The sequence below is a fragment of the Bubalus bubalis genome, chromosome 18, assembly GCF_019923935.1.
Source record: "Bubalus bubalis isolate 160015118507 breed Murrah chromosome 18, NDDB_SH_1, whole genome shotgun sequence".
Lineage (NCBI taxonomy): Eukaryota > Metazoa > Chordata > Mammalia > Artiodactyla > Bovidae > Bubalus > Bubalus bubalis.
This window is the reverse complement of record NC_059174.1, coordinates 39,640,703-39,664,973: the sequence shown is the minus strand read 5'-3', so window position 1 is coordinate 39,664,973 and position 24,271 is coordinate 39,640,703. Positions and strand designations below refer to the sequence as shown.

The following is a 24,271-nucleotide window of genomic DNA, read 5'->3' as shown; positions in this document are numbered from 1 at the left end:
AAAAACTACTTTGGAAAATAAAGTGCAGGCCTTGTTCACCGAAACTTGGTCTCCCCATGTCACTCTCTCTCTCAAATTCTGGCTGAGTCTCCATCTGGAGCGCGGAACCCGCCATGCTTGCTAATTATGCCTGGGCTTCTAAGATCTGACCTGGGAGGCCTCAGTGTCTCCTCTCCTTCGGGAGAACGGAAGGACGCCTGCGGCCTACGTAAGTGGTGCAAACTTCTTGTCTTGAAGTTTTATTGGTCTCTCGCGTAAACCAAGCTACTTAGCCTCTTTTCTCCACTGAATTTTCCTACTGTGCTATCCTCATTCTATTACTCTTTATATCCTTAATTAAAGTTTAATTAAGAAGTTGTTTCCTGATCCTCGCCTACGCCGTCTCTCCTTCGAATACCCGGGATCAGCCGGGGCTGGATCCCAGCACAGTAGTTTGAACATTCCTTGGCATTACCTTTCTTTGGGATTGGAATGAAAACGGACCTTTTCCAGTCCTGTGGCCACTGCTGAGTTTTCCAAATTGGCTGGCATTTTGAGTGCAACACTTTCACAGCATCATCTTTTAGAATTTGAAATAGCTCAGCTGGAATTTTACCACCTCCACTAGCTTTGTTCACAGTGATGCTTCCTAAGGCCCACTTGACTTTGAACTCCAGGATGTCTGGCTCTAGGTGAGTGATCATACCATCGTGGTTATCTGGGTCGTAAAGATCTTTTTTGTATGGTTCTGTGTATTCTTTCCACCTCTTCTTAATATCTTCTGCTTCTGTTAGGTCCGTAGCATTTCTGTCCTTTATTGTGCCCATCTTTGCATGAAATGTTCCCTTGCTTGTTATCTCTAATTTTCTTGAAGAGATCTCTAGTCTTTCCTAATCTTTCATTTTCCTCTATTTCTTTGCATTGATCATTTAGGGAGGCTTTCTTATCTCTCATTGCTATTCTTTGGAACTTTGCATTCAAATGGGTGTATATTTCCTTTTCTCCTTTGCCTTTTGCTTCTTTTCTCAGCTATTTGTAAGGCCTCCTCAGGCAACCATTTTGCCTTTTTGCATTTGTTTTTCTTGGGGATAGTTTTAATCACAGTCTCCTCTACAATGTCATGAACCTCCGCCCACAGTTCTTCAGGCACTCTGTCTGTCAGATCTAATCCCTTTAATCTATTTGTCACTTCCACCATATAATCATTAGGGATTTGATCTAGGTCATATCTGAATGGTCTAGTAGTTTCCCCTACTTTCTTCAGTTTAAGTCTGAATTTAGCAATAAGGAGTTCATGGTCTGAGCCACAGTCAGCTCCCAGTCTTGTTTTTGCTGACTGTATAGAGCTTTTCCATCTCCGGCTGCAAAGAATATAATCAATCTGATTTCGGTATTGACCATCTGGTGATGTCCACATGTAGAATCATCTCTTGTGTTGTTCGAAGAGGGTGTTTGCTATGAACAGGGCATTCTCTTGGCAAAACTCTGTTAGCCTTTTCCCTGCTTCATTTTGTACTCCAAGGCCACACTTGCCTGTTATTTCAGGTATCTCTTGATACAAAGTCAGTTTAGCATCCTGTAACTGAAACCGCAATCCTACTTCTTCTTCATTCTCCACCAGTCTGTGAAATGTTAGAGTTTTCGCTTGTCTCTAAGTGCTGACACATTATTTGTTGACTTGAATTGAATCGTGTTAATACATCCCATAGAGCATATAGCCAATAAGCTCTCTTATTCACTCCTGGCAGAGCACCTTATGCATGGTGGGTGTTCAACAGGTATTTATTTAATATGAACAATCTTACAGAACACACTACTAGAACAAATGATTCTGAACACTCTCCTTCAAGCCTCTCTTAATAAAAGGAATCCCAGTTGGTTCCCTCACGACCTAGGTAGACACTGCCATACCCAGACCTTTCGTATGACAGCACAGATCATACCTGTGGGATCTTCCTTAAGGCTTGGTCCTCCCTGTTGACTGTGAGGTTCATAGGGAGGGACTACTCACTGTTGCATCTCTAGGACCCAACCCAGGGCCTGGCACACAGTAGGTCTGGATACATATTCCACTCAGCGGCCTGTTTCAATGAATACATCTGCTCATGTCACTCCCTTCCCCAAAGCCCTCCAATGGTCACCCGGAGCAAAACCCAAAGTTCACAACACACGTCCCAGTCATGCCACACACATCTGGCCCCTGCCCACTTCTCCAGATGGACTTCATTGTCATTCTTGGCATAATCTCTGTCTAAGGTGGACGTCCAGCTTTTTTTATGTTGACCAAGCTCTTTCCTGACTCAGGCGCTTTGCATGTGCTGTTCCTTACAATTCTCTCTCCATCTCTTATCACCAGACTGCTGTTTTTCAAGTCCCAACTTGATGTGTTTGCTCAAGGAAGTCATTTATTACCTCATGCACAAATAAGGTCTTGTCTCCTGACACATGCTCTCACTGCACCTTGTATCTTTTCTTCATAGTACTGTTTAGGACTGCCATTTAAACAATTAAAATTTCATAGTTTGTTTACAGTCTGTAACCTCAACCAGTGTCTCAGCTTTGACTATGTCAGATTTTCAGCACCAACACAGCCCCCCACACACACCTGTTTTGAATAGTAAATAATTTTCTGCTGGAAACCTGCTTAGGAGTAGGCTGAGTCCTGCTGTGATATCTCCCTCTCCTCGCAACCATGCCTGCCCCCGGCCCTGAGCAGCAATCATACCATCTCTTCCTTGTCCTGGGCCTCCCCCACTTACTGCTCACCCTTAATGGCACATAAAGTCTTATACAGGTATAAGCACATGAATTAAAGAATGTGAATCAAATAGTTTAAGTCAATGATTTTCAAGCAGTATTAGGTGATCTACAAAATAGCTTAATTTGTCTCTCAGTTTCCTCCTGTATATCACAGGAAAGATATCAGACCTTCCCACAAAGATTGTTGTGAGGGACAACTGGGAAATGTGTGTAATGAACATGGCTCAACGCCCAGTACATGCCAGTCAAAAATGGGTAGCTAGTCTAACTGCTTACTGTAATTATCAAAAATTCTTCTCCATCCATTTCTGTACTATGATGTCAATTTTACCTATGTAGAGTAAATGATGTACTGAAATGCATTTTCAGTCCATGGAATATCCCTTCATTTTGGTCTTATACATCAGAAATGATGGAAATAGAATTTCCATGGCAATTCACCTTTCAAAGGAATGTAGGCTTAGATTAGGAATTTTTAGTTGAATGTGTACTGGCCTCTGAAGTTGAAAAAACACTTGTGGGGTGTGGGTCTAACAGGATTACCATTGATTTAGCTTCCTAAATGAAAGTGTGAACATGTGGACCCCTGGCTGGAGAGTGCCCGGCCCTCTGCTGCACAGCCTCACTGACCTTCTCCAGTCGGTAAACAAGCTGCTTGGTGGAGAGCTGGATGAATGGCGCCACAAACTCACAGATGATGCTCACGGTCATCACCAGGCTCTTCCCCTTTTGTGTCCCAATGATGGTGTGGCATACCAGCTTTTCTTTGACTACCTGCGGACAAGATATACCAGCATTTGTGGACCCTCCGTAGTTCAGAAAACTTAATTCTCAACCATCAGCAAACATTCTCAACTACTTGCCTGGGGACACCAGGGAAGAGCACAGTTTTCTGAGCAGTGCATATCAGGGAGGGGATATGGCCAAGGCAGATCCTGTGTCTACTTCTGACTGTCCCTGAGGGCACATTCAATTTACATCCAGTTCATCCAGTATGTTTATGGAAGATCTATTATGCATTTGGGCTGTTAGGGACTGGATACAGTGATGGACGAGGCAGATAAAAATCCTTCATGGGCTATCACTGTGCTGTACACCTGAAGCTAACACAACACTGTAAATCAACTATACTTCAGTTAAAACAAAAATCTTCACAATTCAACAGTAGTTACACAATTTCTTACCAAGCTAGCTGGAAACTGGAACAATTTTGCCTTACATATTTGAATATTTAAAAATCATATATGGTAATTAATACTTCTTTGGGCCCAAGAAGCCTAGATTTTTATAAAGTAGAAAGGACCCAAAGTGAATTTATATCATGAATAGCCTTTATTGAAGACTGGCTAAGGTTTCAGATGTTAATGAATTCAAGACTCATCTCATTCATGTAGCAGAACTTGGAAGAACATTCAGCAAAGCTTTTAGTAAGGCTACAACTGAATTTAGAATCCCAGCAGCTCAGATTTAATGGCTTTAAAAATAGGCAACTCCTGACAATGACATTGTAAACATGTTCCTGCAATGGACCATCAGTATTGAGCTGAGGGGCTGCATTCTATTCATCTTTGCATCCTCAGAGCCTACTGTGGTGTCTGTCGTGTGTACATACTCAGTGAAAGTTGGCTGAACCCCTCAATAACAGAGAGAAAGAACACATTATACATGCCACCATGGGAAATAACTGTCTTTTAAAAATTGAGGATGTGTTTTACCTGAAAATATTCTGTGAAGAAACAATTTAAGTGAAACCAAGTGACCCTGTGACCCCAGAGGAGCTAAGCAGTGGACCAGATTTCCCATCTCATCTACTAGGAGACAACTTATTACTGTTTCCTTTTTCATGAGGAGAAAGGTCAGCGTCACATCCTAATTTGGTAACATGAGCAGAAGCTCAGGTAACCACCATTTCTCATTCACAAAGTCTGTCTTTGTGAAGAGGCTTATAAATGATTTCAGATTTTTATGTTTTTGATGGTTTCTAACCTCCATGAGGTGATAAGAATAAACACATGGTTGGATCTGCCTAAATGTCTTTAGCAGAATGGTGATAATGTGAATAACAGCAGAACATCAGAGTTGAAGATAAATGTGGCTCTTTTATCCATACATAAAAAGGTGATGATTATAAATGTGAATCTTTCAACTAAGGCTGAGAGGAAAGGAAGTGAAGACATTCCAATACCTGGATAGGAGAGGCAGGCAAGAGTGACTATAAAAACATTTTTTAAAATAAATATTAAGTGAATACTGCTAAGTGTTAATAAGGGGCCTAGCTTTGGCTGAATGCTGGTTGTCCCTCCACCAGAGACCTACTGGCTTTGTTGATTTTGGGGATGAGAACCTACTTTAAATGGTATTTTAAGATTGGGTTCACGGCAGCTGTAGAAACAAACAGAAAACTCCACAGTGCTGAGCCTTGAATGGAATGGGTGCTGCCATGGTAACACAGTGCTGTATGCAATCCTTGAGAAACCATAGCCTTCCTTCAGATAAATGTCAAGAGATTCACCTAAGAAACACAGTAAAGATTTATTTAGGAGAAGAACAGCTTCTAAACATGGCATCCTCTTACCCTGGGAGTGGTAGAATAGCCTTCGAGTATCACATCAATCGTCTGGCCTGGGGACAGCTCCATCCTGACGGGGTGGAGCTGAAACACGGGGCCGTGAGGCTCCCTGGGTGCCTGGCAGCACTGGACCTGGGGCTGGCTCTTAGCATGATCCTTCTTGGCCAGCTTCTTCTTGCTCAACTTTTCTTTTGGACAGAAATCTTCATTCATCCAGAATAAATGTTGGGCCCGACGTCCCTTGTTGGTCAACTTGAAGTGGTAGTAATAGGTGTCCAGGCTGGAAAAGAGGAGGGAGGGATTCACAGGACTTCCCTGTGGGTTGTTCTGTTCAGGTCTACACCCTTGGGATTTATCCCTCTGGAAGTACTTAAAAAGTGAGCAAAAAAATAGACATCAGTATTTTTTTTTTTTTTTGTAATGTAAAAAGGCTCAACAGTGATGCTATTAGGAGCTGCTACAGTCATAGGACAACGTAGCATCTACTCATAGGGTCACTAGTAGTCCCGGAGTTGCCATCGCCAGGGAAGCATTGTGGGGAAGTGGCTCCATCCATCCTCAGTCCTTCTCATCAGGAGAAGCCACCATAGAACACAAAGATACAGATCATGTGAAAACCACTTTCACTTGCAAGAAACGGTTCTGAGGAGTGAAAATAAAATACCTCCTGGAGGAGAAGCTTATTTCAAATTGTGTTGAGTAAACTTCTAGTGACCAGTAAAATGCCTTGTGATGGACTCAATTTGAAGGGAACTTCAAAGAGAAACAAAACATCCTCTAAGCCTTACGGTCAAGGAGATTGTAATAGATTAGGACACCAGCCAGACTGGTCATTTTTCTTAGACTCATGGGCTTTAAAGATGCTAGTATTTCATTCACTTATTCATTCATCTGTTCCACAAATAAAGTACCTCTTTATTGTCTGGTTCTTTGCCAGCTACAGGGATTTATAAGATCTTGGAGGTGGTTTGTATGTGTTTTTGAGTGTTTTTTTTTTAACTGATTATAAGCTTACTTTAAAATATTCTTTTCAGGGAAAAACTCATCTCAGGACTTTTTAAATTTATTTTTAATTTTGAGGGACTTTGAGTTTTCATCTCATCTGGCCCTTCTTTGGAAAGATGTCATATCTAATAAGCAAGCTGAACCTTGATAAAAAATGAGTGCCAGTTGTCAGGTATAACCATTTTTATCTAAATATATGTCCAACAGAGCTTCCTCATCTTTGTAGTTAGCCTTCATGGCTAAAAGTACACTTTTGGGGGAAATAACAAGTAATAAATCCTATAGACTATGTAGGGTCTCTGTCACTTATTCACGGTATATCTTTTAACCATCACAGCAACCCAGGAATAGTAAGTATATTTACTCCCATTTTACTGACAAAGAAACAGAAGCTCTGAAAACTGAAAGTTGTTGTTCAAAAATATGCCATCAGAAAAGGTGACATCTGGGTATTTCTTTAGATCTTATGCCCCAAAAGTTGGCAAATGTTTCCGGTAAGTGACTGAATAATAAATATTTTAGACCTTTTGGGCCTTGTGATGCATTACAACTACTCTACTCTCCATTGCAGTGTCAAAGAAGCCATAGAAGATACATGTATATGAATAGCCATGGCTGTGTTCCAATAACACTATTTTTAAAATTTATTTTTAATCTGAGGATAATTGCTTTACAATGTTATGTTGGTTTCTGCTACACAACAACACGCATCAGCCATAGTATACATATGTCCCCTCCCTCCTGAGCCTCCCTCCCACCCCCACCCCATCCCATCCCACTAGGTGGTCACAGAGCACTGGGGTGAGCTTCCTGCACTGTACAGCATCTTCCCACTAGCGAGCTGTCTTCCATATGGTATTGAACATGTTTCAATACTACTCTTCCACTTTGTCCCACCCTCTCCTTCCCCGTCTATGTCCACAAGTCTGTTCTCTATATCTGCTTCTCCATTTCTGCCCTGAAAATACATCCAATGACACTTTATTTATAGAAACAGGCAATGGGCTGTAGTTTTCCCACCTTTGCTTTTGATGACTCTTCTGCAGATTGCTCGCATCAAGATTTTATGTCAAAAAGAAGGACAGTAGAGTTTAGGCAGGGCAGAAATTGGCAGTTAAAAGCTATAGGTTGCTTCTGTTTTCATAGAAAACTATCAGCTAACCCTCCAATTCTAGGCAAGCGTCAAAATATCTTTTGGGGCTCAGTTCATTTCAGTCACTCATTCATGTCCAACTCTTTGTGGCTCCATGGACTGCAGCATGCCAGGCTTCCCTGTCCTTCACCAACTCCTGGAGCTTGCTCAAACTCATATCCTTTGAGTTGGTGACACCATTCAACCATCTCATCCTGTCATCCCCTTCTCCCACCTTCAATCTTTTCCAGCATCTGGGTCTTTTCCAATGAGTCAGTTATTTGCATCAGGGGGCCAAAGTACTGGGCTTCAGCTTCAGCATCAGTCCTTCCAATGAGTATTCAGGACTGATTTCCTTTAGGATGGACTGGTTGGATCTCATGCAGTCCAAGGGACTCTCAAGAGTCTTTTCCAACACCACAGTTCAAAAGCATCAATTCTTCAGCTCTCAGCTTTCTTTACAGTCCAACTCTCACATCTATACATAACTACTGGAAAAACCATAACTTTGTCAGTCAAGTAATGTCTCTGCTTTTTAATATGCTATCTATGTTGGTCATAGTTTTTCTTCCAAGAAGCAAGCATTTTTCAACTTCATGGCTGCAGTTACCATCTGCAGTGATTTTGGAGCCCAAGAAACTAAAGTCTGTCACTGTTTCCATTGTTTCCCCATCTATTTGCCATGAAGTGATGGGACCAGATGCCATGATCTTAGTTTTTTGAATGTTGAGTTTTAAGCCAACTTTTTCACTCTCCTCTTTCACTTTCATCAAGAGGCTCTTTAATTCCTCTTTGTTTTCTGCCATAAGGGTGATGTCATAAGGGTGATGCCATAAGGGTATCTGAGGTTATTGATATTTCTCGCAGTAATATTGATTCCAGCTTGTGCTTCATCCAGTCTGGCATTTCTCATGATGTACTCTGCATATAAGTTAAATAAGTAGGGTGACAATAAACAGCCTTGATGTACTCCTTTCCCAATTTGGAACCAGTCTGTTGTTCCATGTCTGGTTCTAACTGTTGCTTCTTGACCTGCAAACAGATTTCTCAGGTATTTGACACTATTTGTAGATTAAGGAGAACATGTAATTAAGTCTGGTTTGAAGTATAATGTTTTCTATAATTATATCTGAATGCACTGAACAAAGAAATCTGGAAACAGAGGCATGGTACGCAATGACAATGCCCTGGCTTATGGTTAACGTACAGGAAGAGACGGCTCTCCTAATATTATCTTGTTAGGTACACCTTCTCTTAACACAGTGTGTCCATCTTGGTTTCAGGGCATCAGACCAGAAGGCAAGAGCATCCCTTTGACATCTGTTCACAGTATTGAAACAAACAGGCACCAATTCAGCTGGCTCCTGAGAGTCAACTAGTGACAACATGTGACTCTTGTGAGGAACTATGAACAAATTCCCACACATACCCTCCATGGTTAGTTTTCAAACCCCAGACATTTTAAGAGTTACATTTACATCATTCTGCTCAGAGGTGTCTATACTGTACCACCTGTTATTCAAATATCTAGGCTCTCTAGCTTTTCCTGAGTGATCAGGTGAAGCCAACCACAATCATTTCGATTGTTGGTGCTATGGTAAGGAGGCAAGCAGAGGACATGATACAGGAAAAAATCACTGGCTTTGCAATACCTGAAAAGACACATTTGCAATATATTTTTACCTTCCCAGTTATATTCTATTTATGTTATATCTAGGTTGCATCTTTATTTTCTACATTCATGGAGAGATGTTAGCAAATTGTATTGAAATCAAAGAAGAGAAATCATGGTTGAGATTCTAAATCTGTCACAGAGAATCCACTCTAAGTTTTAGAGAAGAACACCCTGCTTATGGACCATCTCTTCTCTAGTGCAGAGGGACACGGCTTGCAGTATGTAACCAAACTAAGACTAGAAAATGTCTTCCTGTAGCTGATGAACCACCTGGAGGAGGCAAAGTGAAGATGAGGAGGCTAGTTCTATTTACTTAAAAATAATTTTCTGAAGGAGAAGTGGTGCTTGGCTTATGCAATATATATGATATGTATAAGAATTGGTCCATGATATTTCTTTACCTAAAGTGTGCTCCCAAATTGAGTTCTGGTGCAAAGGGCTTATCTGAAACAATGGTGGAGCCAACTCCTGAAGCCTGGACAGGAATTCTGTAGGTGTTGCTATTTTCAATGTCCAAAACGACTGTGTCTTTGAATGTCAGTATGTCGTTCAAGTTGGCGGTCAGTGTCAGTTCGACATCACTTTCTGGGGGAACCATGCCTTCCTTGGGCTCAATGGTCCAAAGGGACTTTTTGTGTGCCTGCAAAACAAGACTACAAGTTAACTGTGAAGATATTCTTGGCTTTTCATTCTGCACATGTCAAAGCCCTCTATACTTCAGATGCCTGGCACTGCAGAATTCAACATCAGAGACAAACATTATTTTTTTGAATCAAAGCAGCTGGGTGTTTGTTGGCTTTTCTTTTTTTCAAAAAGGAATATGATTCTGAAGAGCAAACCTACAATTCTACTTTTGAATGCTCTGGGAAGATTCTTTACATCTTTTTTGTAAGATGACAGCTCAGCTCTCTAACAAACTTATACTAATTATCTGCTCTAATCTCCAAATTCTGAGACACCAACAGAAGGTGCAAAATCCTTCCTGGAATTTGGAATTTTTAAAAGAAATGTTTTTCAAGTGCAAAGTTTCTGTGATGTTATAGTAGGGGTGAACAGCTTTCATTAATAAAAAGAATGTAAAATCAACTTGGTTTCTATTATTTCAAAATAATCAATAGAATTTCATTTGCTAAAATTCCAAACTTATTTTAAAACATGTTACAGGACTAAATAATAGAGTTGGAAGTGACTCCTACCAGTGTATTCCCTTTAACTGCTTAGATCCTCATAGCTCAGTCTCTTTCCTCCCCAAGGTCTTTGACTGAACAACACTTCGAAATGAAGCTTATGCTTACCATCACATTTTAAGTTGAAAACCTTCCCCCTTCAGTACTCTTTATACTTTTACCCTGCTCCATTTTTTACCATCTTCTAACATAGTACATGGCTGACTTATCATTATTCTTCTCTCCTTGCACTACAATATACATTCTCTGTAGAAGGGATTTTTGTCTCTTTTGTTATAGTTGTTCTTTTATCTATAATTATGCATGGTACATAGTAGATGCTTAATAAATATGTTAGATGAACTCATATATCTGCCTTTTAATCAAATCCTGTGATGTTAGAGAACTCATTTATCAACTAAGGTAACATATCCCTGGTTTTTAACAATCCATAATATCTGGTATGTCTTCCTTACACTAAACAGAGATCTGTTTGTTTTTGACCTTCCATATACTGGTATTTTGGAGAAGGCAATGGCACCCCACTCCAGTACTCTTTCCTGGAAAATCCCATGGATGGAGGAGCCTGGTAGGCTGCAGTCCATGGGGTCGCTAAGAGTCGGACACAACTGAGCGACTTCACTTTGATTTTTCATTTTCATGCATTGGAGAAGGAAATGGCAACCCACTCCAGTATTCTTGCCTAGAGAATCCCAGGGATGGGGGAGCCTGGTGGGCTGCCATCTATGAGGTTGCACGGAGTCGGACACGACTGCAGTGACTTAGCAGCAGCAGCATACTGGTATTTGGTCCACTCCCTTGGAGCTAAATAGAAAAAATTGAATCTTCCTCTTTTGTTTAACGGCCCTTTAAATTACACCTCCAACTTAAGAAGAAAACCTCTTATGGCTCCAAAGGAAGTTGAAAATTTGGCTAACGTGTCAAGAATAATTTAAAAAAATGACTCAAGCTATAAGCATCTTATTTAAAAATATAAACTCTGTGTCTTTGGTGTTAATCTACTTTCCTAGGCTGCTTTTAAGACTTTTCTCCTTGTATTTGATTAATTATGGTGCAGTTTTATCCCAGTGTGTCCAGTTATGAGTTTATTTGTATATCCTGCTTGGAATTTGCTACCCTTCCAGAATCTGTGGTTTGGTATCTTTATTTCTGAAAAATTCTCAGCAATTTGTGTTTAAATACAGTTTCTGACTCATTCTTTCTTCTTTCTTTATATTACTCCATTCTATGTGGGTATGACTTTCCTAGTGTGTCCTCACAGGCTTCATCTGCATTTTCCATCCTTTCTCTCCCTGTGCTTCATTTTGGATGATTTCCTCTGAGCTCTCTTCCAGTTCAATAATTCTTTCTTCAGCTGCATATAATTCACTGTTAAACACATCTAGCATATTTTAATTTCAGTGTTTTTTTTATTCAGTTTTATTATTTACTTTTCTTTTTATACATTTTTCAGCCTTTGGAGATCTTTTAAAATTCTGATTATGCCATTCAACTTATTAGCTACTTTTCTTCATCCTTCCCAGTCATCTACAAATTTGATAAACAAATTGTTTTATATGTACTTAAAAGCAAATACTTTTTAAGTGCATATACCAAATACATGCTCAGTGGTTCTGAGGTCCAGATATTTTGGGAGACACAAAAATGTCCAAAGCACAGTTTCTGCCCTCAAGAAGCTGATAATAATGAGATTCAGAGACAACTGTGCAAAACAAAAATGCAAGTCAGAAGAAGGCTACGGTGAATGTATCTCAGGGAAATATAAAGAACAAGCTGCATTTTTGGAGCAGAAGATATTGAAATTCTTTGTATGATAAATTTCCAGACACATTTTCTTTTCTGTCTAAATATGAAATTGAGCTTAATTATCACAGAGTATGATCCTTAACTATATTATGCCATTGCTTAATAAAATTCAATTTGTTCCACTCTCATTTTACATGTAAACAGTATCTCAAAATTAACACAAAGCACCATATCCCTATTTTGATTGTTATATTATTTAAATTAATTCTAACAGTACTGTTTTGTTTTGAGAAAAAAATTACTCAGAAATATTTATATGCGTAAATATTCATAGAAAATATTTAACGATGACTAACAATGCATTTGAAAAAGGCTGAAAACAGAAAAGATATAGAGATCATTTCAAAACTTCCAGGATAATAGTGGAGTGGCAAAATCAAGCTTTCCACTCCATTGAAGAAGAATCTGATTATCCCCTCATGAATCTTCCGTGGCTCCCTGTACTCTTCTGAGTAAGGAAGCTCTGAATAAGCTCTCTTTAAAAAAAGCAGACAGAAGAAAACAACAATTTAAAAACAAATGTAAAATATACACAATGGGCTGGATTTGAGAGAGCATTCCAGTCCAAAGTTATCCTTCCTCTATTTAATTTATATGGTGTATTTCTCTTAGCAAAAAGAAAAAGAGAAATGTAAAAACACATGTAGCTCCATCAGGGCTGAGGTTCAATGTAAAGTTACAGATCAGAAATCTCCTGGGTTTGGAATAGAGTTGTACTGATTGATGTTCATTGTAAATAAGAAGAATGTATTTTGCAATTTGCAGGCAAGAATTAGAAATTTCAGTAGGCAGAATCTTGTAGGATGACAGTGCCTTGGAATGTCACCATAACCCACGTCTAGCGCCAGTGTAAACTCAGAGACTGGATTTGGTCAGTGGGCCCTGAATGGTCACCCTCTTGGGAACAGGGTCACCGGTACTTAAATAAGGAGAATCTAATATTTAAACCCAAATGCCAACTTCCCAATTAACAGCTGAGGAAAATCCTATTGCACAGATCAGAATGCTAATTAAATTTTTTTCTTGCCTTGAAAGTCTGCATGCTGCTGCTGCTGCTAAGTCACTTCAGTTGTGTCCAACTCTGTGTGACCCCATAGACGGCAGCCCACCAGGCTCCCCCATCCCTGGGATTCTCCAGGCAAGAACATGGAGTGGGTTGCCATTTCCTTCTCCAATGCATGAAAGTGAAAAGTGATAGTGAAGTCGCTCAGTGGTGTCCAACTCTTAGCGACCCCATGGACTGCAGCCCACCAGGCTCCTCTGTCCATGGGATTTCCCAGGCAAGAGTACTGGAGTGGGGTGCCATTGCCTTCTCTGGAAAGTCTGCATGGGAACTAATAAATTGCATTTTAAAATTCAAATAAATTAAATGAAGCAAAGAAGAACAGTTCTCAAGATTATAAATTGTTTATAAAGAGGATGTAGATGAATGATGATACAATTTTAATTTTAGTATTAATGGAAATTATAGATTTAACTCTAAGTCACAAGTCCTACTATTATTCGTAACCTTTTAATATGGGACATCTCTAGAGACATAGATAGAAAAGAAAACAAACATTAAATACCACACTAGATAAACCAGGGCTGAGATAAGATGTTTGTATGCTAATTATCTCTATTCAGAACACTTGCCAAAAGAAATGTTGATGTTTGTATGACAAACTATTTCTCCAAAATTTTTAAACTTTTCTCCTCATAGTAAATTAGCCCCAGTGAAATACTTTTAATATTAAGAAAACAGTAAGCAAAGTCTGTCCTTCCATAAAATTGACTTGTACTTGTGCCTAATTTTATCCTAAAATATTAGTAACAAAAAATAATAATTCTCATAAATTTAATTTGGGGGATTATAGAGCAATTATTACTGGCAAGATAAACTACATGATTGAATATCACTATATTTTGCTCATGTTTAGGCTCAAAGAAATAACTTCTTTGCATCTTCTTAATTTATCCATGTTTTAAAAAACAGTGTCTGATAGCCCAGTCATAGCAATGTAGGCTTATTCTAGCATGAGCTTCAAAACTCTTACATGTATAACTGATTCACTATGCTGTACAGCAGAAGCTACACAAGATTATAAATCAATTACACTCCAATAAATTTTTTAAAAAATAGATAACCAAAAAGGACCTACTGCATAGCACAGGGAACTATACTCAATGTTATTCGATAACCTATAAAGGAAAAGAATCTAAAATAGAATACACATACACAAACATACACACGTCAATAAAAAGTTAAAAAAAAAACAACAACAAAAAACTCATAGCTTCAACCCATTTCCCAGTTCCAAAACCACAGTCATATTTGTAGTATTTGTCACAGCAGTGCCCCATTCTCAGCATCAGTATCTGTCCTAGTCAGCTGGGGCTGCTATAACAAAGTACCATAGACTGACTGGGTGGCTCATAAACTACCAAAATTTATTTCTCACAATTCCAAAGACTAAATCCCAGATCAGGGTGCCAGCATGGTTGAGTTCTCCTGAGAGCCCTCTTCCAGACTGAAGACTGTTGGCTTTTCCCTTGTGTCCTCACACAGTGGAGAGAGAGCAGAGGAAGTAGCTCTCTTTTGACCCTTATTAGGGGACTAATCCTGTCCTGAGGTCTTATGATCTCATCTAATCCTAATTACCTCCCAAAGGCCTCACCTCCTAACACCATCAGACCAGAGGAGAGAGTTTCAAATATGAATTTTGGAAGAATACGAACAATCCAGTCTCTGACATTCTGCCCCAGAGCCCCAAAATTCATGCCGTTCTCATATGCACAATATATCCATTTCATCTAAATAGTCCCCAAAGCACTTGCTTGATTAACTTGTTTGGTTTCACAGGTTCACAGCTAGAGAGGAATTTTACCTCAGGATGAATGTACTCTGAGTCTTATTCATACCTGATTTAGTTGATAGTTAGCTAAGACTCTGGACCTTAGAGGTGATACTAGAACAAGTTAAGGCTGTTGGGATGGAATGAACTTATTTTTCATGTGAGAAGGACATCAGTTTGGAGGAGCCAAGATGGAATGTTACGAACTGATGTTTTGTGTTTCCCCCTGAATTAATGTTGAGACTCTCTCCTCAGTATGATGGTATCAGGAGGTGGGGCTCATGAACCAGATTACTGTCATCCTTAGAGTCCCAAACCCTAGAGGAGGGCATGACAATCCACTCCAGTATTCTTGCCTGGAGAATCCCCATGGACAGAGGAGCCCAGTGGGCCATAGTCCATGGGGTTTCAGAGTCAGACATGACTGAGCAATTAAGCACAGCACAGCACAAGAGTCATGAAAGATTTACTTCGTCTACTCCACTCTGAGGATACAGTGACAAGTTATGAGTCCCTGGGGTGGAAGAGGGCCCTTGGCAGAACTCAACCACACGACAGAAATAAATTTCGGTAGTTTATAAGCCATCCAGACTACTGGTACTTCGTTATAGTAGCTTGAACTAAGACACAGTCCCAAAGTACAAATACTAATACCTTCTAACATATTGGGCTTCCCTGGTGGCTCAGATGGTAAAGAATCTGCCTGCAATGTGGGAGACGTGGGTTCAATCCCTGGGTTGGGAATATCCCCTGGAGAAGGGAAACCTACTCCAGTATTCTGGCCAGGAGAATTCCATGGACTGTATAGTCCATGGGGTCGCAAAGAGTTGGACATGACTGAGTGACTTTCACTTCTAACATATTAACCATAGGAAATAACACAAAAGTGAGTTCGAAGGAGCTATAAATGCAGATAGGTGCTTTTAAATGAGTCATTATAGCTTCATTTCATTGGAGTTTTTATTATTGTACACAGGAGTCTTTGATGTATCATTTTCAGTCCAATCTACACAATCAAGGTTATATATGGAAATAGATATTCCATGCTTGAGCAACCAGCTCTTCTCCTTACTTAGAACTGCTTGTTTTACTTTCAGTCTTTTTATTCTAGGCTTTTATTTTATTTTGTCAAAGATTTCTTTATCTCTTTAATGAAAAAATTAGTAAAATAATACAGCTGGCTCCAAGGAAAACACGGGAACTTGTTTATATAGCCAGTGAAAGGAAAAATTGCTGAAATACAATTGCTAATAAGTTAGATATTTAATTGCTTGATCTCCTATAGAACAATAAAAAGACAACATTTGATGTAATCTTTCACATTTCTAGAGGTCTTTTAGAATTTTAATGTCCAGATTGACTTTGAAAGACACACAGTAATCTGTTTAGGTGATTATTTTAGATAAAGTAATGTCAACTGCTATAAGGGAAAGACCCCTGACACTCAATGGCTTTAAAAAAAAAAAAAGTCATTTATTTTATTATTATTCCTGTTCTCATGTATTCCAGTTGCTGGCAGAAGTGAGGATGGGTTTCTGTTCCATTCAGGCATTCAAGGGCCCCAGCTAAATAGAGAACGTCATGTTTAATTCATGGCTTCTTTGGCAGTCTGGACACTGACTGACATCTGCCCAGCCAATAAGAAAATAAAGAGAATGGAGGGTCGAGGGCCAAGATTTTATGCACCAAGCCTCGAAGTGGCACAGATCACTTCTGCTCACTTCCACTGGCCAGAGCTCAGTCATGCAGCCACACTTAACTCCAGAGGAGGCTGGGAAACGTCACCTGCTCTGGTTCAAGAGGAAAGGAGGACAGGCATAGTGAACTATCAGCCACCTTCTGCTACAGCGACTTTGTGGGTTCAGTCTACTGTCATATTCTTAGGTCTTCCCCAACTGCCTTAGGTCGTAGATTTTGGAAGGTGAACAGTTCACTCCACCAGAACACAGAAGTAGAAGTATCACATTTCAACTTCTCTGGGAATTTCAGGCCTGGAGTTCATATCTATCTGCTGTTAGGACAAATGGAGGAGCAGCTAGGAGAAAAAATAAAAAATGTTCTAGGCAGGATCATCTCATTCTGATGGCCCTTCTCCCCAAATGTGTGGCCTTTGAGCACTCTATTTAGTTTGAGGCTTAGCTTACAATTAAAACATAAATCAATGCCATTTTTGTTCTTCTTTTATCAAAAAAACAAATGCCTTTCATAAGAGGGCATTGTGAATGTCAGCTTTCGTGTTCTAACCATTTATTTTCCTCCTCTAGCTAGTAACACAGGTCAACCCTCTGTCCACGGTAAAGAGAGGGTGTCACCAGCATAAGTGCTGTTTCAAGTCAGGGGACATTAGTTTTCAATGGATGGGCACCATTTCTATTCTGATTCCTGCTGACACAGGTTGGCTGCTCTGGAAAGAAGACCTGACGTTGCTCTCCAGGGCTGAAGTGATGAGTTTTCTTTTTGATGAAGCTTATTAATCAATGTTTGGCATAAAACCACGCAGCAAAGTACATCCTAGAATCCAAGAACAAGTCACAATAAAATGCCTGCTGCTAAGGTATTGGACTGTCCTTATCAAAAGTCAGTCTCTAAACCATGCTCACCTTGTGTCTCTTTGGTATTTAGCTCTTAGGGGTGTCCTTTGTTTTTAGGGAGGACTTGGTCTATGTGACATTTTCTGTTATTACATGGCAAATCTGACTAAAGGGGGAACCGATGAATGATAATCTTGGCTACAGAGGACACTCTGTAACCCTTTTAAAGGTTCTGATGGTTACAAAGGAGGGTTCTAAAGGAAGAGAGACATTGTGGTTTGAGTCCCAGATCTGCCACTTGCCAGCTCTCACACATTGGGCACGTCACGTCACTGTATCCAGCCTCAGTTATCCCACCTGTGGCTCATGATACTGATGACAACTTCTGCAAAGAGTTGATGATTGAATGAGGTGATGCACATACAACTCAGAACATTGTCTCGCACATAGTAAATCCCTGTAAGTAACAGCTACTGTCATCATTTTACCAAGAGCTGAAATGTTCCACATGACATATAATTATGGGCTCAATAGTATTTCCCGTGACATGTATTACCAAACTCATAAAACAAGGATAGATGCTAAGAAGCATTTAACATACAATACTCTTGTCAGAAGAGAAGCATCTCATTGGGTTCACAGTGGGTGGACATCTAAGATGGCCCCCAAGATCTCCCTCTCCTGGTGTCCAGTTATCTTCTCCTAGTTATTCAATCAAACACCAATCTAGGCACTACTGTGAAAGGTCCTGACTCAGTTCATGTTAAGGAGGAGAGACTACCCTATTGGGCCTGACTTAATCAGGAGAGCCCTTAGAAGGGACTGGGTCTTCCTAATGAGGAGATTCCAAGCAGGAGAGGGTCTGTAGGGGGCTCAACAGCTGACAGTGGTCCCTGACTGATAGCCAGCAAGAAAATGGGGCCTCAGTCATTCAACTGCAAGAAAAGAAACTCTGCCAAATCTGAAGGGGCCCAGAATGGATCTTTCCCTTGTCAAACCTCCAGAAGAGAATGCAGATCAGCCAGCAACTCCATCTCAGCCTTCTGAGATCCTAGGAGGAGGACCCAGCCAAGTCATGCCTGGATTTCTGACCCATGGAAACTGAGGTAATACATCTGTGTTGTATTAAGCCATTAAGTCTGTAGTAATTATTTACTTAGCAATAGAAAACTAATGCAGAGTTTCAAATATTTGTTCCTAAAATGATTAAAAAAAAAAAAAAAGCTTTCCTAAGGCTTCTACCAAAATTTCAGCAATAGTTGCCTCTGTTTCTTCTATGAATTGGGGCTAAAATGCTTCAGTCATTACAGTAGCTCATGAATAACACATACAGGTGGTTGGTATGCATATGTGCATATGATTGTGCAGAACACAAAAAGTTTTGATCTTTTGCATTTCAGAATTCCAGGCCCACTGGTGAGGAGTGTTAATCCCTGCTCCCTGAGGTTACACATATCTAAGGCTAACATTTGCTTTTTATTTGACAACAGGGCATTAGCACACTTCTTAACCAACACTCAGGTCCCAAGGTAAAGCAGCCAGTGCTTTGATAAGTTACCCTATCGTGTATTTCATATTTTCCACAAAAGACAGAAGTGTTTGCACATGTCGTTTTATCAATAAATGAGCGCGCATACACTCAGGCAGACCTTCTATCCTGCAGAGCTAATGACTAGGAAGCTTGAAGTAAATAGCACTGTGCACTTGTCTCCAGAATGACTCACTTGCCAGTTGAAACCTGCAGGAATTTCCTTCCACGGGATGACAGGACACAAATAACAACAGGAACCAAAGTGCAGAGTGAGGGATTTCTTTGGATTTATACCATTATCTCAGCAGATGATCAATTCTTTGTGGAACAAAACAATGAACAGTCACCGAGGCCTTTCTGTTTTTTTGTCCTCTAAATGGTATCTCTAGCCATATGGTTCTCTGCCCTGAAGTGAGTCACTTTGCTGCTTAAAATAATTAACTGAACGTTAGGAAATGAAATGCAAAAGAAATGATGACAGAGCCTTAGAAGAGAGGCACAGAGGGTCATGATTAAAAAAGAGGGCTTCAGAGTCACATGGAGACCGACAGGTCAACTGCAGACTCTGCCCATTTGTAGCCAGGTGACTCTGTACTAATTTTTAATAAAATGGGTGCCAAGCACTTTGTCTACCACAGAATAAATACTCAGTAACTGGTGGTTATTAGAAGGTTATCATTCAAAATTTCATGTCCGGTCCACCTTCCTGTTTGTGTCCCACCCCCACCCCCCAGACCAACCTAACTTGTTGACAGGAATGTCTTTCACAGACCTGATCCTGTGCCTCTCCTACTGGAGATTCTGGGTGGCTCTCCAATGTCTGGACTAGTAGTGCTGATTTTTCCCCTCTTTGGGAAAACTATGGAATCTCTTCAAAGAAAAATGTGCGCACGCAAACACACACCTCCCACATACAAACATACTCTAAATACATATCCCAAACTTTATATATAATTTCCAGGGCTCAAGGACCTCCAAACATGGTGGATATTTGTCATCTTTTCTGTTTGAAACAAAGGCACTGTGTGCTAAGTCGCTTCAGTCATGTTCGATTCTTTGCAACCCTATGGACTGCAGCCCACCAGGCTCCTCTGTCCACGGGATTCTCCAGGCAAGAACACTGGAGTGGGTTGCCATTCCGTCCTCCAGGGGATCTTCCTGACCCAGGGATTGAACTCAGATCTCCTGTATTTGCAGGGCATCTCAGCCACCAGGGAAGTCCAATTTGTTTGAAACAAAGGCAGCCTGCGATCAAGACTGGCACATCAGATAGGAGCCTCTGGTCTGGAGGATCTCTTTCAAATTCTTTGTTAAGGAGCACTTTTGTAGGCTTACTTCCCAGGCGCTGTCAGTTTCCAACAGGCATCCTTGGCCTCAGCCACACTGGATCGCCCCAAAGGTGCGGTACACCATCACTGCATTTAACTGTGCTGCTCTTTGGAAATGTACACCCCATTTCCCTGTCCTCCTCCTCCTTACCCCTCAACTCTCCACTCGAATGTGCCCATCTATAAACATTTTTAATTTTGTGGGAGAATTAGCCACTTCTTATAGGCTTCCCTGATAGCTCAGTTGGTAAAAAAAATCTGCCTGCAATGCAGGAGACCCTGGTTCGATTCCTGGTTCAGGAAGATCCGCTGGAGAAGGGAAAGGCTACCCACTTCAGTATTCTGGCCTGGAGAATTCCATGGACTGTATAGTCCATGGGGTCGCAAAGAGTCGAACACGACTGAGTGACTTTGACTTTACTCACTCACTAGCCGCATCTTACGCTGTGCTTATGTATAACACTGCACGCTGTAATACTGTGTTGTTTTTGTAGTCATTTCTTTTTTTGAGATTGAAAATTCTTTGAAGAAAGAGATCATTCTTATGATCTTATGAACTAAGAGATCATTTTTATGCCTCTCCCTTCAGTGAGCACAATTAGTCCCAGGCATGGGGAAGATACTTAGAAATACTTGTTAGTCAACAAGTACATGGAAAATGTTCAGTATCACCAGTAAGCCAAAGAAACACAAACTTAACTAGCAATATGTTTTTTTTCCCCTCATCTGCCAGATTTAGCAAACAAAATGCCAGCAAGGGTCTGGGACAGGGTAACCTTCTTTAACACTGAGGGGGGTAGGATATAAACTGGTACAAATTTTCTAGGAGATAATTTCCAAAGACTTACCAAGACTTAGTTACATTCATGTCATTTGATCCAGCAATTGCATTTCTAGGAATTTAGTCTAAGGAAACAGCTAAAGATGGGAGCAGCAATTAGGATGTGAACATTGTTTACAGTGGTGAAAAGCTGGAAACCACCTATCGGTAGGCGATTAGCTAAATCAACTGCGGTGAAGCCCAATGATGCAATCAAGTCAGTCACTGTAAATGATCTGTGTAGGAATATTCCTTAATAATTCATGTCAGAAACTGACTATACCACACTGTTGAATAAAAATAGCTGGTAATGAAGTAGTATTGATGGTGGGGGATAGGAATACACAGACAGACACACACAGTACAGTTTTGGAAGATGTATACCAAAAGCTTAATGGCGGTTATTGGTAGGGTGCCATATGAGTGACTTTTTTTCTTTTATTAATTTCTGTTTGTTTTATAAGGATGCTAATTTGTGTAACAGGGAAGACACACTTTTGTTTCTTGAATAAATTACACATCCTAAAAGGATATGATCACCCTTCTCTTTAGGGCCCATTTAATTTTAACTCTGCTTGTTCTCCTTTAGTTTCATTCCCAGTTTCTTTCTTTCTTAGAAGCTTTTTCTTGGAAAAATAAATAATGCATGTCCCAGTGTTGAATTTAAATGGATTCTAATGAGTCTCTCTCTCCTGCACAGGACCACTAGTTACCATTCCCAGAGGCAGCCATTGTTTCCAGTTTTCTGCCTGTCTTTTCAGAGAAACTTTATAAACAAAACTAAAAAATATACATATTTATATTTTTTCTTATATACTTTTTCTTGCATAAATGGTAGCATACTTCTACATACTGTCTTGCAGCATGATTTAAATTTTTAAATCTTATTTTTATGAGATATATGCATTACACAATTTACAGAGTTAAATGGTTCTAGAAAAGGCATTTTTGTGAAAAACAGAAGTCTCTTGCACCCCACCTCCCAGCCTTATCAATCCCCCTGTTGCTCATTAATGACAGCAACCGATGTCAATTTTCAGCATTTTCTTTTGCTGTTTGCCTTCTCATCTATAATCTACTGTTACTTCTTACCTGGGCAGTTTGAGCCCTATCCATTTGCTTCTGTGGAAGGCAATGACAGCTTTTTTCCCTTTCCCTCTCTCTCTGAGTTTGTCTGTTTTACCAACTTGTCTACATTTTCATTTTGAGTAGCTCCTTCTGAACTTTCACTTCCACAGTTATCTATTCATCTGTATGTAATGCACAGTTAAACTCATCTACTAAGTTCCTAATTTCAATTGCATTTTTCAGGTTTTCAATTCCCATTTGTTCTCTTTTATACTTTCTAGATCTCTACCAAAATTCTAAATTGTGCCTTTTATTTCCTTGAGTATATTAAGCATTATGTTAATTTGTATCCTATGCTTGGTAATTTTAAAATTAACTGTTTGACATTGTATATGAAAACTGTAGAGATATTTTGAGGCTTAGAATCATGTTGTCATCTTCTGGTAAGAACATATATTTGCTTCTAAGAAAGATGTGGAAGGAACTAGGAATCCTGGAACTCCTTCATCCAGACAGAGATTATGAGGTCTGCATTAGGTCACTTTTGTTTCCAGAATATAGCTTTTCCTAGTCGGAACCAAAAGTTTGAGAGTTTTACCAAGTTCATTTTTCTCCAGTTTTTATCTCTCTAGCCTGTCTTGATTCCAGTATTTATCTTCGTAGATCAATGAGTTTTCTGAAAGCTCCTTTTAGTTTTCAACCTCTTCTGGTACTATATAGAAAAGTGAAAGAAAGTGAAGTCGCTCAGTCGTGTCTGACTCTTTGCGACCCCATGGACTGTAGCCCCCCAGGCTCCTCAGTCCATGGAAATTTTCCAGGCAAAAGTGCTGGAGTGGGTTGCCATTTCCTTCTCCAGGAGATCTTCCTGACCCAGGGATCGAACCCGGGTCTCCCAAATTGCAGGCAGGTGCTTTACTGTCTGAGCCACCAGGGAAACCAGAGCAGTCATAAATGCTGGGTTTAAATTTCTTCACTTCCTTTTTCTTCTGGGTTGTTGTCACTGGCATTGTTGCTCCATCATTCCCTTAAACTTGTGATTTTTCATATTGTGCCCAGACTTTCTCCCTGTTCTTAGAGGGAAGGAGTTTAGAATGACAGATTGATTGAAAGGGCTTGGTCACTGAGATGCTGAGAGTTCCTATTGGTCAAGCAACTGTCCTACTTCTTAATTTGCCCCTTTGCAGGGAGTGGGGGTAGGGGGAAGTCTGTGAGAATTTTAAGGCCAGCAGAGTTTGATTATATGAGGGAAACAGGTTTCTGTAACTTACATAGCTCTTATGATTACACAGCTCTTAAGATTACCAATAATCTTTTAAGGCTACAAGGAGGTATCTTTCAACAGGGACAATAATGTTCTTTCTGAAAATCACTGCCTTCTCAAGACTCAGTCAAAGGTGTTCAATCAAACACAAGACATGAAGATAGTTAAACAAAAGAACTAGGACTGCTCTGAGCACACAGATATGATTTACATGGTGCCAGGAAGCATCTGCACAAATACATGAATAAATAAGCTCCGAGAATCAGAAAGCTAATGAACCTAAAATTTCTAAAGTAAGTTATTTGCTAATAAATCTCTTTTCTTTGGTGTAGAAGAACACATATGGATTCATCAATAAAAATGTTTTATATTTTATAAGCTGGCTTCACTGTCAAAAATTACAGAAACAAATGAAGAGTAAGAAAAAAGGCAGCAATAGTGCTCCCATCTGATAGAGCACTGTACTATGTGGATCAGTTAAATTTGAAATCTTAAGGCCTCTCCGAGTGTGCCTTATTTCTTTTTCTTTCTTATCTAAGAAATAGAAAAAATCTTAAGATATAGTGTCAGAAAAATAAAAAAGTCTTTCCATAAGCCATTTCACCTAGACCTTTTTGTCTGTCAACATTAATAATCAAAACTACCATTTACTGAATGCTGATGTTTATTTTTCGCCAGGCTCTTTCTACATAGATTATCATGTTTAATTTTCTAGATGCCATTATTAGTTCCACTGAAAGAGAAGGAACCAAAGCCTCAGAAAGATTAAACAATGTGCCCAGAAT

General features: G+C 39.8%; 1 protein-coding gene across 2 annotated transcripts in view; it reads right to left on the bottom strand.

Moving 5' to 3' along the window:
* HYDIN (HYDIN axonemal central pair apparatus protein) overlaps window positions 1-24,271 on the bottom strand; it is a 420,256-nt gene that overhangs the window by 154,480 nt on the left and 241,505 nt on the right. For both annotated transcript variants that reach the window (XM_044932144.2, XM_044932145.2), the window contains exons 20-22: window positions 9,522-9,760; window positions 5,315-5,588; window positions 3,370-3,513 (exon numbers count right to left, since the gene is read on the bottom strand). In XM_044932144.2, coding sequence (XP_044788079.2) covers window positions 3,370-3,513; window positions 5,315-5,588; window positions 9,522-9,760 — 657 coding nt within the window. The remainder of the gene's footprint in view (window positions 1-3,369; window positions 3,514-5,314; window positions 5,589-9,521; window positions 9,761-24,271) is intronic.